Genomic DNA, 18,634 nt, shown 5'->3' with positions numbered 1-18,634 from the left:
TTGGGAATTAATTGATGAGCTTGATACCCAGACATAAATATTTAAATCAGTTTCTGTTGTGCTTCTTAGATGTCATTTGTTTCAGGGCATTTTATTTTGAAGCACCCAAATAACATTTAATTATCTTTCATAATTAAGAGGACTTCTTAATTGCCAGTTTGCTGTTCTTAACTTTAAAATTTCTTTTTGTATACTGCTTATAACAGACAAATGCATAATTAATAGATTTTCTCAATGAACTTTTTCGTATTGTCAATTATATTCTCCGTCGTGATTATTTGTTATTTAAACATAACCTGCCGTGCATATTCAAAGTTATGAATGTATTGCAAGCCCCTTATGATTGTGGATGGTTTTGTCCTATACTAGAAGACCTTAGGTAGTATATTACTAAGGTTATTAAAAATGTTTAATTTATAAGTTCATATTTAAGTTTTAAACCATTATCCCTTGGAAACGATGTAATTGGTGAATAGGTTCCAAAGCAAGTTTTCTAACACCTCATGATACCCTTGAAATATATTATGCTTCTGCTATCATAGGAGGGAACACATGCAAGTACGTATGAAACTATTGTGAAATACGATGAGTGAAGATGGGAGAAATTTGCTGATACTGTTTGAGTCCCCACAAATAATGCCTCCCTTAGTCTTCTTGTATCCTGATGTGAACCAAATTCAAGCTGTTTCTGGTCCATCAAATGGACCAATTAAGGAATGGATTTGGATTTTCCAAACTGGATGGATATGGTTACACCTTCCCAAATGTGAAAAGGATTTAATAGTTGAACAAATATATCCAGATTCTAAATTCACAAAGCCAATAATTTCTTCAAATTATTCCAACAAGACTCTGTGGTTTCTCTCTTGGTAGAGTTCCTAAATAGCCCCCAAACTGAGAAAGCATCATTGTTATATGAGGGCCCCTGAGCTGTCATTGAGCATATTCACCACATGTTATTCTGAGGATGCCAATCTTTAAACCTTGGAAACCTTTTTTTCTTTTTGACTTGCCTTAAGAGTTTGACGCATGTAGTTTTCAATGAAATTGATGGTGGCAAATCCTTATCCTTTTTGGGTGGATGTGATTCCTAGTATCCATGAATTAATTCGATATCAAGATCTTAAGGTGATTTACAAAACAGGAATTTCAAAAGATAAGGCAATTACAAAATAGAAATTTTAAAAGATATGAAGGAAAAAATACAATTGGATTTGATTTGCTGGCTAACAACCTTGAAGGACAATATTTCTTTGTTTATCTAAGTTCTGAAATTCTTGCTGAAATTTTAGGTGCATTATTTTATAGTCACTTTTTATATGTTATATATGTTATATTTTTTTCTCTAAAATTGTATCAGCTATAGCAAATCATACACAAGAGTTTGAAAATGCATAAGAGTCTGGAGCTATTTAGTGTGTGGGCAGCTAGTCTTCTGTCAATAATCTCTTTAATCTCATAGAATACTGCCATCAGGTTCACAGGGAGAATTATAAGGCACTGTGGAAAACTTGAATTATATTCAGTATGCAACAATCCTCTGGCAGTCTTGGATTTCACATTTCCTTTTTCAAGGATTTGTGAGTTGTCTCAAAGTCCACAACATATTTGAGTCATAAATTGTGCGGCTTTTGTGCAGCTGCAAGTCTGGTCTGTGATTGTTTAACAAGTGAGACAGTTTGAAGGGATTCATTAATTAATTCAAAGAATATTTACTGAGCATGTACCATGAGTTAGACACTGCTAGATGCTAGGGCTATAGTAGTACAGAAGACAGTCAAAGCCCCTGCCTGCTCTTATGACATTTATTTTCTAGTGGGAGGCACAGACTATGGTCTTTAAAAGGTAAATAAATTAATAAAATAATTAAAGATTGTGGTAAATGCAGGGAATGAAATAAATGGGATGCTACAATTAAGAAAGAGCGGTCCTATTTTAATTAGAAAATCCAGAAAGGTCATTGTGACAATTGCAATAGTGAAATTCTGAAAGACAAGAATGAGTCCACAGTTTGAGGAGCTGGGCAAAGAACATTCCTGGCAGAGGAAATAGCAGGTTCAAAGGCTCTGAGGGAAGAAGTTGCTTGACACTTTCTTGGGCCATAAAGAAGGGCAGGGTACTTGGTTGTAGTAAGGTGAGTGAGAGGCAGGCCAGGGCTGGTCAGGGGACCTTGTTTGCTAGTAAGGTGGTGTTTAAGATTTTATTCATGTACAGTGGGAAGCCAGGACAGAGTTTGGCCCAGAAGGAACATGATCTATGTTTTAGTATCACTTTGGCTTCTGTATATAAAATGGATTGGAGGGGACTAGAATGGAAGTAAGAAGACCAGTTGAGGAGGCAGTTTGGTGAGTTCAGCCGAGAGAGAATAGTGGTGCTTGGCTCAGTGTGATAACAGTGGAGGCAGAGCAAAGACAGATTTGGTACATATTTTGCAGTATGGCCTGTCACGGGGCACTCAACAGCCTTTGCTCTCTATTTGTACCTTTGGAGGGAATGCCACGTTATAGTAGTGTTCACAGATTTGGTCATTACCCAGTTCAAAAAATATCATACACAAGAGTGTTTATATATGGTTTTTTTGATTTAATAGAAGAGATCTGGTCATCTGTTAATTACTTATTCTGCATTTCTACTTCTCTGATCTACAGAAAGAACCAACAAATTAGGCAAAGTATTGTGTGATCAAAAGATTTGAAAGGTGTGCTAGGGCTAGAGATGAGTAGAGCATGGGGGTGCCTAGTTTAAGGTTAGTGACAAGACAAAGGGCGGCCTCCTGCAGAGAGCTCTTTCCTGCAAAAAGCTTTTTCCTACCAAAAGCTGCTTACAAAAAGATATTTATGTTCAGATTTTACATTTAGAATATTATGTAGTAGGGTAAGCTGAAAAAATAGAAATAAATATTTATTGATTTTCTGCCGTGTATTGTTGAATTATATGAGATATTTCATCTAATCACTTAAGGTATGTGCTGTTCTGTCTCTTTTTTTTCACAGATGATTTTTAAATTAACGTCAAACCAATGATCTAAATATTTGAGTAAATAACCCAAAGTTGCACAACTGATGGTTTGAACCTATTTCTACATACCAGAGTGTGTACGTTTCACAGCCCAGTCAAGAGAAAGAGAATGAATCTGGAGAGGGACACTTACTGTATATAGGATGGAGTTTGGCGGGCATTGAAATAATGTCTTTTATTTCTCTGTATGCTCTCCCTAACCCAGTGTGCTTTGGCTCTCAAATTAGAGCTGTTTTTAGTGGTACCGGAAAGAGCCAGTACTTGAAAGTATCGAGCCTTGTTATTGACTCTCTGTGGTCACTGGCTTGGCATGGAGTGGGTGGCTTCCTTCCCATTCGCATTGAAATTTTAGGTTAGGTCAGTATACATCAGCAGTGAATGATGATTTAAAGGAGACTTATTTTTTTTTGTTTGAAATTGGCAGTCTAATATTATTTTTATGTCTAGTCTAAGTACTTACTATGTGGCAGTAATGAAATCATTTTCAGGATATTCTATAAGTAGCTGAAAAGTTAAGGTATTGTATGTTTAGCATAAAAGCAAATAGTGCAGACAACTGAAATTAGGATTATTCTAGGCACACTAAAGAAATAAAGTGTCCAAGCCGATGTTTACTCCCTGGGAAGTGGTGTGGTGACCCAGAGACCAGCTGAAAAGAGTAAGATTTCCCTCGTATTCTAAAAAGAATGTGTTGTAACTTTACATCAGTAATACTACATTAATTTCAAGATTACATAGCAATAAATATTTTTGAAGGTGTCAATAAACTAATTGGTAATAAAAGTTTTATTAAAAAGAAACATAATACCATACTGAAAAAGACGTCAAAAATTGCAAAGTAACACATTATTAGAAATAAAAACAGCTAAGAACTGATTAAATTATATGAATTTATGCTAAGAATAATTACTCTGATTTATGGTGTTCAGATGATCAGTATATGGAATTTTTAAATATGTGTTTATATATTATATTTAATAGAAATGTTATTTTTAGCTTTTAGAAAGAATTTTTTAAAAAATAATTTTTGTGCTACTGTTTTTATTTTTTTATTTTATTTTTTATTTTTTTGCTTTATTGCAATATTCTCTTTATTGTGGTGGTCTGGAATTACCTCAAAATATCTCCAAGGTATGCCTGTAGTAAATAGGACAAGGAACATGCCTGCTATCAAGAAAGTTGCTTCTTTTGCAGGAGATAATAACACAAGATGAATTACAACAATGCATGAGAGAAAGAGCCGTATAGGAATAAGAGATAAACACTTTTGGTGAAGGAAGAAATTATTTCCTCTTAAAAATATGATTTATGGCATTCTTTTTGCATGACTAAGAACAAAACAGAAAACATAAAATGCTATCATAATCATAAATTCTTTGATATATCTTGGTGCTTAAGTGTGCTTTATGCATTTATTCTGTACTATAGCCCTAATTGATTCAGTACAATTTTGTTTGAGTTGAATGACTAAATTAAAAATAACAATAAGGAGAGAGATAGGAGAGGGAGATTGAGGTACACATTTCCAGTTGCAAAATAAATGTCACAAGTATTAAATGTATAGTGTTCGGAATATACTCAGTAATTACATAATGCCATTGTATGGTGACAAATTGTAACTAGACTTGTGAAAATTTTGAAATGTATAGAAATATCAAATCACTATGTAGTTTAACAGGAACTAAGTGTCATAGGTCAATAATAATTTAAAAACAAACACACTAACACATAGAAAAAGAGATTAGATTTGTGGTTACTAGAGGTGGGGGGCTAGATGAGGGGAGAGGGAGTTGGATGAAGGCAGTCAAACTTCCAGTTATAAACTAAATTAGTACTAGGGATACAGTGTACAGCATGATACATGTAATTAATGCTGCTATCAATGTGTGTTATATACAAAAATTGTTCAGAGTAAATTTTAAGAGTTCACATTACAAGAAAAAACATTTTTTCTATTTCTTTACTTTTAAATCTATATGAGTTGATGGACATTCACTAAATTTGTTGTGGTAATCATTTCATGAGGTATGTAAGTCAAATCATTACACTGTATACCTTAAACTTATTTAGTGATGTATGTCAAATATACCTCAATAAAAGTGGAAGGAAAAAATAACAATAATAAAGTTACGGTTAGGCAATAGCTATTAGAATATGAGATACCCCTGAAAATATGATACCCCTTTAAATATAGTTTACATAATTCACTATATATTTAAAGGCTGGTTTCTCAAAGTAGTTTATTTGAATAAAGTTTATAATGTGTTTTAGGGTAATTCTACCTGTTCTATAGGAAAATATAGATTCACATACTTTGGTTATTTTTTTTTTTATCCTTTCTCAAAATTAAGATTTTCTTTTTTTTTTAATTTTATTTATTTATTATTTATTATTTTTTTATTTTTTTTTATTTTAACATACAAGAAAATTCACTGTTTTGAGTTATGTAGTCACCATCACAATCAAAAATAGAAGAGTTTCAGCAACCCCCCATGATTCCTTTATGCTCCCTAAACCAGCTTTCATACACCCTGCCAGGCCCTGAAACCACTACTCTATTTTCTACTTCTGTAGTTTTGCCTTTTCCAGAATATCATGTAAATGGAACCATACACAAGTACCCTTTGAGTTTGGCTTCTTTCACTTAGCATAATGCATTTGAGATTCAACCGTGGTGTTATGATTGTTGCTGAGTAGTATTTCATTATATGAACATACTAGAGTTTGTTCATTCACTGGCTGAAGTGCAGTTATTTTTCTTTTTCCAAATTGTTCTGGCTATTCTAGGGCCTTTGCATTTCAAACTTCAATTTTAAAATCAGCTTGTCAATTTCTGCTTTAAAAAATCCCTCTTGGGATTTTGATAAGGATTGTGTTGAATTTATAGTCAATTTGGAGAGCAGGCTGTCTTACCAATGTCAAGTCTTCACGTCCATAAACATGAATTGCCTCTTTATTTATTTAGATATCCTTTATCTTCTCACAGCAATATTTTGTAGCTTTCAGCAGATAAGTTTATTCCCAAGTATTTTCTTTTTTGGTGATGTTGTTAATGGACTTATTTTCTTAATTTAATTTTTGAATTGTTTGCCTTGGTATATAGAATCGTATTGTATAATTGATCTTAAAAATATTGATCTTGTATCCTGTAACCTTGTTAAAAGTGTTTATTAGTTCTGATAGTTGTTGTTAATTCCTTAGTATTTTCCACTAAGGAGCATGTCATCTGTGAATAAAGTTTTACTTCTTTTCCAGTCTTGATACTTCTTGTTAGTTTCTTTGTGTTGCCTTATTGCATTTGCTAGAAACTTGAACAGAGAGAATGGATCTTCTTGCCATGTGTGTATTGTACCCCTAAACATAATAAATTATTTTCTTGCTGTTTTCAAGATTTTCTAGTCTTTTACAGTTTGATTATGATGTGTATAAGTGTGGATCTTTTTGTTTATCCTACCTGATATTTATTGAGTTTCTTGGATCTTTAGAGTAATATTTTTCATCAAAATTTGAAATTTATGGCCACTATTTCTTCTAATATTTTTTTCTTCCCCTTCATCCTCCTTTTCTTTTAATGGGAATCCTGTCACATATATATTTGTGCAGTTGGTTTTGTCCCACACATCTCTAACCCTGTTCACTTTACTTGTCTTTTTTGCTGGTTTCTATTTGGATAATTTTCGTTATCTGCTTATCACTGATTTTTTGTCTGCCTGTTCAGATCTGCTGTTGATGGTCTCTAGTGAATTTTTTCTTTTCACTTGTACTTTTCAACTCCCGAATTTCCATTTTCTTATTTCTTTTTATTGAGAATAAGTTTTCTGTTTTTTGAGTCATTGTCACCATAATTTCCTCCAGTCTTTAAACTTGTTCTCTTAGTTCTTTCAACATATTTATTCTATCTGCTTTTTATTATAGCTGCTGTCATTGTCTGCTAAATCCAGCATCTGCGTCCACTTAGAATCAGTTTCTGTTTACTCATTTTTTCCTGAGCATGGGTTACACGTTCCTGTTTTACTGCATGTCTTGTAATTAAAAAAAAAAAAAAACACAACTGTACATCTTAAATAATATATTATAGCAATTCTGGATCCTGATTATTTTTTCCTGCTTGAAGATTGTTGCTATCTATTTATTTATTTGTCTTAGTAATTTGCCTGGACTGAAAACATGAAATTCACCTCCCCCACAGTGTGTGACTGATGTCTCTGGTGGGGTTTTTTTTTCTTCTTATTTTGTTTTAATTTTTAAGTTTAGCTTTCTATGATTGGGCCCTGTGTCTGTATGACTTTGTGGTTGAACAGCTTAAGTTAGTAAGGCTAGCTCTGCCAGTGGATCTGTGTGTGGACTCAGAAACACATTTAATATTTAGGCAGTTTTCGGGTTTACTCCAGCTATTATTTTCTTTTGGGCCCCCTCTTTTCTCCTCTGTGCACGTGTGGAAGTTCTGTGTAGACCTGGGATATATAAACAGCTTGAGCACTTTGTGATCTCCCTTGTGCTTGCTCACCACCTCCTGTCAGCCTGGGGTATGTGGAGAGTCTATCAAATACTTTCTGACTGTTTTATATCCTGTTCCTCCTTGTTACATTTCTGGCTCATCTGCCCGTTCCATTGCTTGGAACCAGGAACCCCTCAGCCTCATGAAATCATTGGTCGTCCATGTTTGCTTGTGACCAAGATTATTAGTTATCACTGACAACAGTACTGGGTATGGGTTTTTCACCTTTCGTTCCAAATCAACCCCCTGACTTTTGTTCCAAGTCAGCCCACTCCATCAGTGAAGCTGTTGGTTGTTTGCAGCCTGCCCTGCCATGTTAGAACTGTGGTCCTAACCACACTGGATGGGGCAGTGGGAGCCACCCCAAGGAAGCGTGCCACAGATTTCTGTTCTTATCTGAAGTACAGTAGTTTCTCATGAAGAAGTTCTCTATTTGTTGAAAAGCATGGGTCAGTTTCCAGAGTACTGAAATGGTTGCTTTTGATAATTTTGTATAATTTTATAGTTGCTTTTTCAGCAGAGGATTCAGCATCCTCCTCACTCCATCATACTGGAAGTTCCAGCTTTTGGGGGGCTCATTGTTTGCATGGCATATATTTGTATTATTTTATATTTTATCTACCTATGTATTTATATTTAAAATGGATTCCTCTTAGATAGAATATACTAAGGTCTTGTTTTTAAGTCCAAACTAGTAATCTCTTTTTAATTGGTGTTCTCAAACTATTTGCTCTTAATGTTGTTATTGATCTTGTTAGATTTAGGCCTTACATTTTGTTATTAGTTGTCTGTTTGTAACATCTGGTTTTATTTCTTTGTTCCCTTTTCCCTACCTTTTTTGGTATTATTTGAATATAATTTTGTATTCTGTTTTAATTCGTTTATTGGCTTTTTGGGGGTTTATCTATTTTTTTGTATTTATCTTATTGTTAGTTATTGCTTTAGGGATTACATTATTACAGTATTTCAAACCTGTTTTGGAACTACTTTTACTTTATCCCACTGACCTTTTTGTGTTATACTTTCCATAAGAGGTACATCATATATTGAAATGCTTTTAGCAGTTATGCGTAACTTAAAAAGAGAAAAGTGATTGTTATATTTACCCAGATGTGATAACTCTTAAATTTGAAGACATAATGTCTAAAACTTCAAAAATTTGGTGAAAGACATAAATTTACAAATTTAAAAAGCTCAGCAGACCCCAGATAAGTTCAAAGAAAGCCATTTATAGATACATCGTAATCAGTCTGCTAATGACTAAAGATAAAGGACAAATCTCGAAGGCACCTAAAGAAATAAATGATTCAAATAATTGTGGATTTCTCCTCAGACACCATGGAGGCTGGAAGACAGTGGAACACCATTTTTAAAGTACTGAAAGTTAGGAATGGTCAACCCTGAATTCTGTATCTAATGAAAAGAATTTCTAGGAATTACAATGATATAAAGACATTCTCAGATACAGGGAAACTAAGAGAATTTTTTGTCAGCACACCTGCTTCTAAAAGAAAATTTCTTCAGGCTGGTGGAAATGATATAAGCAGGATATTTGGATCTTCAGGAGTGAAGGCAGAGCAGCAAGAGTGTATAAGAATATCCTGCTGTCCTGGCCTCAGTGTAGGTTCTGAACTTGACCAGATTTACTAGATTTGTGTTTGGCTGATAGTTCTCCAGTTTTTAGCATGAACCCACACTTTGGAGTCTGTTTCTTTATTCCCACATGATGTATTGCTACCCCAGGTTTATTTCCTGTCTCTTGTGTTTAAGTTAGAATCTTAGATGAAGTTTGTTTGACTCTATTGTTTTCTAAAAATGTGCTTCCCATTAGCTGAGCTTAGCAAGTATATTTTTTAATTTTGTTGGAATAAAGACGTCATGTATAGTCTTATATTTGTGGCCTGTTGTAAAATAGTCATGAACGTTAGATTTAGTCCACTCCACCTGAGAAGCTATTTAATTTTATTTATCTCCCAAATACTTTTGTAAGGTGACAAAATCATTTATTTTCCAACCATATTATGTATGATATTCTACGCAGTATTGTAACTGGAGTAATAATTAGCTCAGGTTTTTTCTGACAAATGAAAAGGCCTGTATATTAAGCTACGTAGACACAAGTGTCCTTTTGTTTCACCTGTTCATTTGGTATATGCAGTCCTGCATGTTTAAGTCTTATTCACCACATATAGGAAGTAAGAAATGTCAGCTCAAAAAAAAAAAAAAAAAGAAAAAAAAAAGAAATGTCAGCTCCTCTTTCCTCTTTGCATTCCTTAGGACTTTGACCTTTGATACTGACAGTATGTGTTCTCCTTTTCTTTGTCAAAAGTTGTTACTAATTTTAATATCTGAAAATGTGTGCATATCTGACAAAACTAAGTATGAATATTGATCTGTTAAAAAGTAAATAATCAAATTATAGAAAATTTAAATTCACCATCACATATTATTTCCCCATTTCCCAATACGAGACAACGCGGAATCAAAACAGTGGGCATTTGCAAGCCTTAGTCGTTTTTGCAGCCATGTCAAAACACTGTTTTACACATTTAATTATTTTTGAAATCATGATGAAAATAGTTTATTTTGCTTACTCCCATGTGGTTTTTGATGGAGTTTTCAAATTCCTTTAAATAGATGGCTTATAAGTACTGCAGTTCAGAAATACTGGTATAAATTTTTTTTTCTACAGAAAGATTAAGTTTTTAGCATTGGCATCACCACACTGAAGAGTATAATAGTCTAGAAACTTGAAAATTATCTTTGACTTTTTCTTGTTTCACTGTTTTCCATTTCCAACCAAGCATACTTTTTGCTTTTCTTAAAATATCTCTAGAATTTACCTTTAAACTCTGCCATACTGCCTCTGTTCTCATCAACTGTCTACTTGTTTTCCAAGCCTACAGTCTCTTTCCATTTCATTGGTTCCTGCATATTTACCATTTTCATGTTTCCAAAAGAGTCCTTTCATCCTTGGAGAGTCTTCAGGAAGTGTTATGTTCTCACTGTAATAAGTCTAGGCTTCTCTACCCAGCATTCATTATCATCCACGTCTCCGCCAAGCCCTCTGTATTGAACTTATTTTCTGCTTTCTCCCCATTGGTATCTTTGGCACTTGTTGAATCTCAAATAGTCCATTGTGCATCTTGTATTTATTTTTTCACTTGCATGCTTTTCCTCATGCTTTCAACCCCTCCCCATGCCTGGCTTGAAATGCTATATCCATTTTCTTTTTTACCTATTTGAGTTCTCATTTCCTTCAATAAATTTTGCAAAAGCTTCTCCAACCCTTCCTCTAACTCTTCGTTTTCTGAGCTCCTGTCACACAGTGTCTTTTGTATGTAATGTGTTTCTCAGGGACGGAGACCTTGTCTCATTCTTCTTGCAGCATCTGGCCCTATGATGTGTGAGTTGATTGGTTGCACTTCTGTCCCATTTCACTCCCATAATAACTTTATGAAGTGAGCTCAGGAAGATTTCTTGTTTCTTTTTCTTTTTATTGAATTCTAAAACATGATTCTTCTGTCAACTCCCTCACCCCCACACGCACCATCAGAAGCAATCTAAAACAGATAGGCAGGCAGACTTAACTAGAGGAAATACTGTCTAATGGAGCCAAGAGTGAAATTGACCCTCGTGTGCATGTTAGGTGAAAATAGAACAAAATTCCATTATGAGTCACAAACTGTTCACTGAACCCTGTCTCCTATCTTCAAATATGTATTTGTGCAGTATTGGGGAAATTAGAAAATAAAGTGTGAACTTCCTGGCACAAATCCTTTCTAAATACTAGTAAAATAACTAGAAATTAATGTATTTTTGCACTTGTATTACTTTTATTTAAAATAGTTATTAAAAATGCTCCTGTTAAGAGTGAGTCTATAACAAAGACTGGCAAACTTTTTTTGTAAATGGTGAGATACTAAATATTTTTAGACTTTGCAGGCCACGTATGGTCTGTGTCAAATATATATATATATGTGTGTGTTCTTATCATTCTTGTTGGGTTTTACCACCCTTAAAAATAACCAGTCTTAGCTTACTTGTAGTACAAAAGTGGGCCATGGGCCAGATTTTGCCTGTGAGCCATAGTTTGCCAAGCCGTTTGCCAATAAGAAAAGCTAATCTGTGTAATTGGACACCCAAGAGAGCAGATTTTCTCTTCAATAGAAAGGACATGGCTCATACAAATCCAAGTCCAGAACAAACTGGAGTGCGCCCGCAGGTGTGCATTCAAGTGGCGGGATCATGAGAAACCTTAACCTGAGAGGAACGGCTTGTTGAACAGGTTCAGGTCAGAGAAGTGAGAGGTGGCATGACAGTGGTCTTCAACATGGACATTCCGTGACACGAGAGCAGCAGACTTGTCCTGCACCGTGCCTGCTGTAGAGCCTCGAGTGCAGTGTGCTGTCCTGGACAGGGTGGTGTCCTTCCCTAGAGACTGGCTAGCAGAACCTCCTCTGCTCTGAGTGCTTCCTGGTGGTTTTCCCTGAGAAGAACAGAATACCTTATGTAGACCTTCCCCCCACCTTCAGACGTGGTGATTTGGTGTATGACAGGGACATAATTACTCTCACCATGGACTAGATTACAATATAGACACCAATAATGAAGGAATATTGGAGTAACTGGAAGGACTTCATTTGGGTGGAATTAAAGTAAATCTTCATAGAATATGTACACTTTGGGTTTTAAAAGAGGAACCACACAGCTGGACAATATCTAAAAATATTACCTTACAATAAGTTCATTTTATTACTATTATCTTTACTACAGTGAAAATTGCAAAATCTGTCCTCATTCTTAGTCTGAAAATTTTCTATTTAGTTCACAAGAACAAGGTACACTTACTGGGATACTATAATTTATATTTTTAAGTCTCCTACTATCTACTTAGATAGGAGGTAAAAAAAAACCCACAAAAGTAACAAGAACCAGGTGCCGTGAAGTGACTGTGATTGTTCTTTCATATTTGCAACAGCTTTTGATTAATCAGGAAGCAGAAGCCATAGTAACAGACTCAGATTCATCACTTTGTGTTTCTCCTTTCTCCATGCCAGCACTGTTCCCCTTTAAAAAAAAAAAATTCTGGCAGACTATTTTAGAGATATCTACTTAGGCTGGATTGTTTGTATACTGGACCTAAATCCTGCACTTCAATATTCATGTTATGGAAGTAGTAGCTGTTAATTTTACTTGGTTGAACTGTTACAGTATTGATTCATTTTATTTAATTTATTAAATTAATTCTTTTAATCAGGATGCAATTTATCTTAATTTTGATTTTGGTTGTAGAGGTTGGCGATTTGAAGGAGCTGCAGACACTAGACATTTCTACCAATCGTTTGCTAACTTTACCCGAGAGGCTTCACCTGTGCCTTTCTCTGCAGTACCTCACTGTGGACCGAAATCGTCTATGGTGTGTGCCGCGCCATCTCTGCCAGCTGCCCAGCCTCAATGAGCTCTCCATGGCTGGAAACCGTCTTGCATTTTTGCCACTTGGTAAGTCATCATGTCTATATGGTAAAGCAAAACAGCTAAAGAACAAAATGGAAAGTCTTTGCTTCCTTGACGAGGAAGGATTAGTTTCTTTCATTCTGTTTATCTTCAAGATGCTTCTCTAAATCCATTTTTTTGCAGGGAACAAAGCATCACTCCTAGTTACAAATAAAGTTTATTTCTGTTAGGGGTTTCATATTTTAAAAAAGAAACCTGTACTTAAAGTTTGTTTAGAGACAAAATATATGAGATATAAGATGATTTACTCGAGAAAGGAATTAAAATATAGGTATATACGTTATATATAAATATATATTAGATATATATATATTATATATATAAAAAACTATAAAATCGACAGGTATTGAGCAATATGAAAGAATAGCTACTGTAAAAATATATCTGCTTAGATGTTGACTTCTATGAGGAAAAATTTTTATGGAGTATTCTAATGATTAGTATTGCCAGATAACCAGACTAGAAAATTTTAAAGACTTTTAAACTGCCTGCTGAGCTAGAAATGTTACCCTGGCTAATAAATAACATACTATGTACAATAGATCTCTATACCTGGCCCATTTTGCTATAAGATATGTTAAAGAACAGAGGCCTTTAATAAAACAATACATCTATTTTCACTGAGAATTGAATTATTTTGTTAACTTGTAAGAAGCAAAACTGCCATTTAAAAAAAAAGTTGAAGCCCCCACAGAACCCTAACTGTCAGAATAAGCATCATATGATATTATTCATAAAAGCATTTTTATAATGAATAATTTATCTCTGAGGGCAATGAAGTGAATAATTTACTAGTCCCTGAAAGGAAATATTTTCCACCATCATACAGTCCACATATTATTTTCAATTAAAAATCTCTTTACAAAAATGTGAAAGTCCTGAGAAACATGAACACCAATTTGAGTAATAATAAATAATTATCCAATTTAAGAAGATTACTTTTCTATAAATATAATTAAATTCTTTTTAACAATTAAGAAAAGAAAGTAAAACCATTTCAGAAGCAACCTACATTTCTAAGAAATCAGAGCTTTCTTTCAAGTGAGAAAATTATTGAATATAAATTGATATTAGAAAATAAATGTACCTGCTACATAAACCACAGGTTGTAAAACAATTATAGTGGACAAGAATCAAGTTACGAATCTAAAGATACAGGTTCTAGACTGGCTCCACCACTTCGTAGAGCATTACCTGGAGTAAATCACCAAAACCTGTCTGAGCTTCATTTTCTTTTTCTGTAAACCAGAAATAATAACGTCTATCCTGCTGACTTTAGAGTTAGTTTCAAGTTGATGAGATAGCTATTTCTTTTCCCCTGCAGCTGTGGCTTCTCATCCCCGTAGACAACTGCTGCTCATTCCTACCTGTTGTTCCACCAGTGACACAGCCCAGCCTGTGCTGTGGTGGCCGTGGTGTTGGGAGAAGGGAGGGAAGCCATCTCAGTAGGAGGCTGAACCACTGTTAACGTTTGGGGTGCCAAGGAGTGACATTGTGTGTCATGCCTAGTGGTTACAACAGCAGATGTCCTGAGTGTCAGTGGCTGCTGCAAGGTGATGGAAAAGGCTGTTGGGTAGAGGATACAGTCCACTGCACTCTGCCAGGCTGCTTTCTGCTTTGGCACCTCACTTATGTACTGGGGCATCTTCTCTGTGTGCTGTGCTCTGTGCTGCTGTGGCTACGGAAGTGGGCCTCTCTTCCTCAGCACTCAGTGTTCAGTGGTGAGGAGAGCCTTCCAGGTTAGTTTCTATCTCCAGGTTTCTTGTCACACGCAAAGCCTTGTCTCTGTGATACAGGAGGTTTTCCTTTGTGAACTTGTTAATGTGTTATCAAAGAGAGGCCAAGTGGTCTGCACTGGGTTCTGAGCAGGGTCCCTCCCAACATTCCGGGTCACCGTAACTCTCAAGCCTGGGACCGCGGACAGCCCAAGATACGGAAGCAGCGTCCACAATCCCCTGGGTGCCGTCTCCACTCACAAGGCTCACAGCCCTGGCAGGACACAGGCCTGTGGGCAGGCTTTACTCTGCTTTTTAGAAAGACATATAAACAAGAGGCTGGGGATAAAGATCACGCAGTGAGAAAGAAACAGGCCGCCTGGAGCAATGCTCCGCCCTGGCCTCAGACTCCATTCTTTGATTCTTTGGAAACAGCATGGGTAGAGGGCCAGGGAGCCGAGACAAGCACTGGTGACCTTTCTACATTGTTGGGTTGGATGATCTGTGTAGAGGATTGATGGAGACAGCCAGAGAGCTGCAGTGTGAGGTTGCCCAAGGAGGGCTTCAGGAGAGCAGAGACAGCATGATCTGTGAAGGTGAGGAAAGTGAAGCTGACAGGAATATCAGCAATCCTCTCAGTCTCATTTTGGCTCTTGATTTTTGTTTTTGACACCGTTGAAGGTGGATTTGTATAAGGGAATTCAGTGAAGTCTTTAGAAAGAAAATAATTAAGTCCATAGCTGCCCTTCCATGGACTTTGTGTACTTGAAACCTTTCCTTGAACTCCTTTCTGATACAGCAAAGCCGCTAGGAACTGTGCAGGACAGAGGCAGATGAAGCAGGCAGCTGCTGGCACTGCCTTTCCTCAGAGAACTGCACTGTTCTTGGAAACTTAGCATATAGGGATGCCTCTTTACAGTGGTTAGGAGATATGATGTGTATACACATACCCATGAACTCAAGTTTTCAAATAGAAGGCTCCTATGTTTAACCTTGATTCTAATGTAGGAACTTCAGTGTTTATGAAATGGGTGCTTCAATATCTCTGCCTGTGATTGAAGGTAGGAGTCTTATTTTGAGGAGCTACTTACTGAATTCAGTTTCTTGCCAAGGAACTCTGACTTAGGAGAAAAGCAGTTTCTTATGGAACTTCTTAAAGGAATGTCAGAGTACAGCCTCTTCAGAAAGCAACTACAGAAGCTGTAGTAAAGATGACTTAAATTACTTGTAATGCTATTTAAATTATTAACGCTCGTGGAATATGTTCTTTTTAAGATGAAAAGTTGTATCAAGAAAGGAGGATGTTCCTGTTATAACTATACCATGACAGCTGAGTGACAGATTCGTCTACACACAGCTCTGTTCCCACTGCTGATTGTCAGTGAGAAGGAGGGGAAATTAATCACTTGAGCCTCGTGCTATGAGATTTAGTAGAAGCCTTGAAACATGAATATGTGTTGTGGATTCAGTATAGCTCTGTTGACTAAATAGCTCATAAAGATGTGACTCATCTCTGGGCCTCTGAAAATTTAGGAAAATACAAAGAAAAGGGTTTTTTCCTCTAAGGCTTTTTTTTTTACTAGGTTTACTGGTTTCACTTGCATAATTAAGAAGCCATTATTCACTAATGTTTACAACTTATTTAATGTTGAATAATAAGATACAAGTGCTGTGAGGTTGCCCATGTACAAATTGCATATGGAAGAGCAATTTCTAGTCAGCTCCCAGGAAGTGCTGTGTCAGCTAAACTCTGTGTCAGGAACTTCTGTAGTTTAAGAAAACAAAAGTTGCACCCACAGTGGCAGGTGGAATTTTTGAGCGTTAATTTAGAAAACAGTGAATGAATTCTTAACCAAGAATGTCTGGCAAATGACACTGAGATTTACAGAGTATCCTGGTGTGTAAACTACCATGCAGTAAACCCAAAAGTTAGTGAGAAAATAGCTTCCTACTAATGGGAAATTATTTATGTTTCTAAGTCAGTCCCAGAGTTGTTGTTCCTTGGACATTCTAGGAGTGAAGTATTTATTTTCCCAGGAAAAGTTATTCTGTGTGCCAAGGACTTGTGCTGTGAGTGAAATGACAACTCCTGTATTGCTCTGGGCTATACCCTGTAACTTGGATAGGGATGTAAAACTGGCCCTTTTATCACATAACCAGCGATCACTCCAGTTTTTTGTAGTAGCTGTAGTCATTTTTCCTTTGTAGGAGTTGGAGACATTGTATAGGGGAAAAAAAAGGTTTATGCCAAGTATTGGTGCCGTTTCAGAAAGTAGCTCGTGGGCATTTTCAAAACCCATGCTAAAACACCTTCTTTTGTTGCAAATGGCATATAAAAGACACAAATTTTTGACTGCACTTGTTTTTTCTATTGCTTATCATTCCTTTCTCTGTATCTGCTTAGAAGGTCAGGAAGAGGATTGCTGTTGATTGTTTTTTAAGGAAATATTTAAGTCCACAAAGTGAAGCTATTCGAACTTCGACTCTGGTATGGAAACCGGAGGGAAACCAGTTAATCATTCCTTATTCTCAGACTTAGAGATGCATGTAAACTGTGCTTTACTGAACTGTGGAATGTATTTGATCTGCAGCTTGAGAAAGTACTGCCTCGAGGTCATTGTTTAATGGGAATAATTTGCAAAGTTTGTAGCCTTAAATATGTTTCAGTACTCAAAAGTTTCTTCAGGTTCAGACCAGACGTTTCAGAGGTTGGAATCAGTCTTATTTTTGAGTAGAAGGTATCTTCTGCTTTCCAAGGAGGGACCCAGACATGCTACTAAAATCATATTCCATAGGGATTGAAAGGCATAATAAAAAAGGAGAAAAGTAAGGCTTGAAAACAAGGTTCAAAAACCAGTAGCGGGAAGAAATGAGAGAGGAGTATTCTATTCAAAGTTTACATAGACACTATTTCAGGAGCGAACTTATGACTCTGGAATGCGTTTTTATTCAAGAAAATGGTTGCTCAGTGCTCCTTTTTGAGCTCTATCTTTTTGCAAGTATTTATAACCAAAATTTTTCATCCTGGCGCTGCTTACTCATCTGACTTTTTCCACTGTCTTAATGATCCCCTCCACTTTATTTATTTTTTCACCATTTCAGGCCTTTACTCTTGCCTTAAGGTTTTCTTAGGGCATTAACAGGATTATTTAATATGGCTGAGTTAACAGGATTATTTAATATGGCTTCTACAGTGTGGGCAGACATTGACTTTACTGTGCTAATGTATGAAGAGAAAAGTTCACCTAGAGTAGGTGAGCTTTAAAGGGACAAATGTATATTTTTCTCAAAGTTTTGGAGTAGGATTTTGGGATAGGCAGTGATTAATATGAAAAAGTGAACCCTCTTCTCCTCAAATATCAATTTAAAAAAAGAATTGCTGCTCAATCTGAAAAAGGTACAGATGTGAAACAAAAATAAGTAGTGTGAGGGCTAGATTCATGAGCAGAATCTTTGCCAGCAAGTTTTTGTTAATTTGGTTTTTTAAATAGTGGCAAGAATGTGCAGTACAAGCAAAGTCTGGAAGATGTTGTCAGTTGACTTTAAGCAAGAATCTGGAGTTTCTGTCAGTCATAGTTTTCAATCAAGTTCTTAAATTTGGGGAGGGGGAGAACAGGTCCCAGTCCAGCCGAGCAAGAGCTGAAGGTAAGATGCAGAATGAAGATATTTTGCTCTCCATGCTGGCTGCTCTGGCCTGAAAGATGTGCTGTTGTAATTCCCAAGCCTGTGCCAGACAGTCAGCATGAAGGCTCCTTCTCTAGGATCTTCTCTGAAGGAATTCTTGGTATTTCTTGAAATTGCTGCCTTAAATCTGTAAGTCAGAGCTACCTCATCACTTATCTTTTGACAGAAGCAAAAGGATACTTTTTTCATCATTTATCTCCTT

The 18,634-nt window shown here is 35.9% G+C and overlaps 1 protein-coding gene across 4 annotated transcripts in view; it reads left to right on the top strand.

Annotated features, from left to right (window-relative positions):
- Positions 1-18,634, top strand: part of LRRC28 (leucine rich repeat containing 28) — a 172,549-nt gene that overhangs the window by 80,294 nt on the left and 73,621 nt on the right. For all 4 annotated transcript variants that reach the window (XM_057721441.1, XM_057721440.1, XM_057721442.1 and 1 more), the window contains exon 6: positions 12,812-13,018. In XM_057721441.1, coding sequence (XP_057577424.1) covers positions 12,812-13,018 — 207 coding nt within the window. The remainder of the gene's footprint in view (positions 1-12,811; positions 13,019-18,634) is intronic.

The sequence above is a fragment of the Hippopotamus amphibius genome, chromosome 2 (genome assembly GCF_030028045.1).
Source record: "Hippopotamus amphibius kiboko isolate mHipAmp2 chromosome 2, mHipAmp2.hap2, whole genome shotgun sequence".
Classification (NCBI taxonomy): Eukaryota; Metazoa; Chordata; class Mammalia; order Artiodactyla; family Hippopotamidae; genus Hippopotamus; species Hippopotamus amphibius.
The sequence above is the reverse complement of the archived record's forward strand: the minus strand, read 5'-3'. Positions and strand labels throughout refer to the sequence as shown.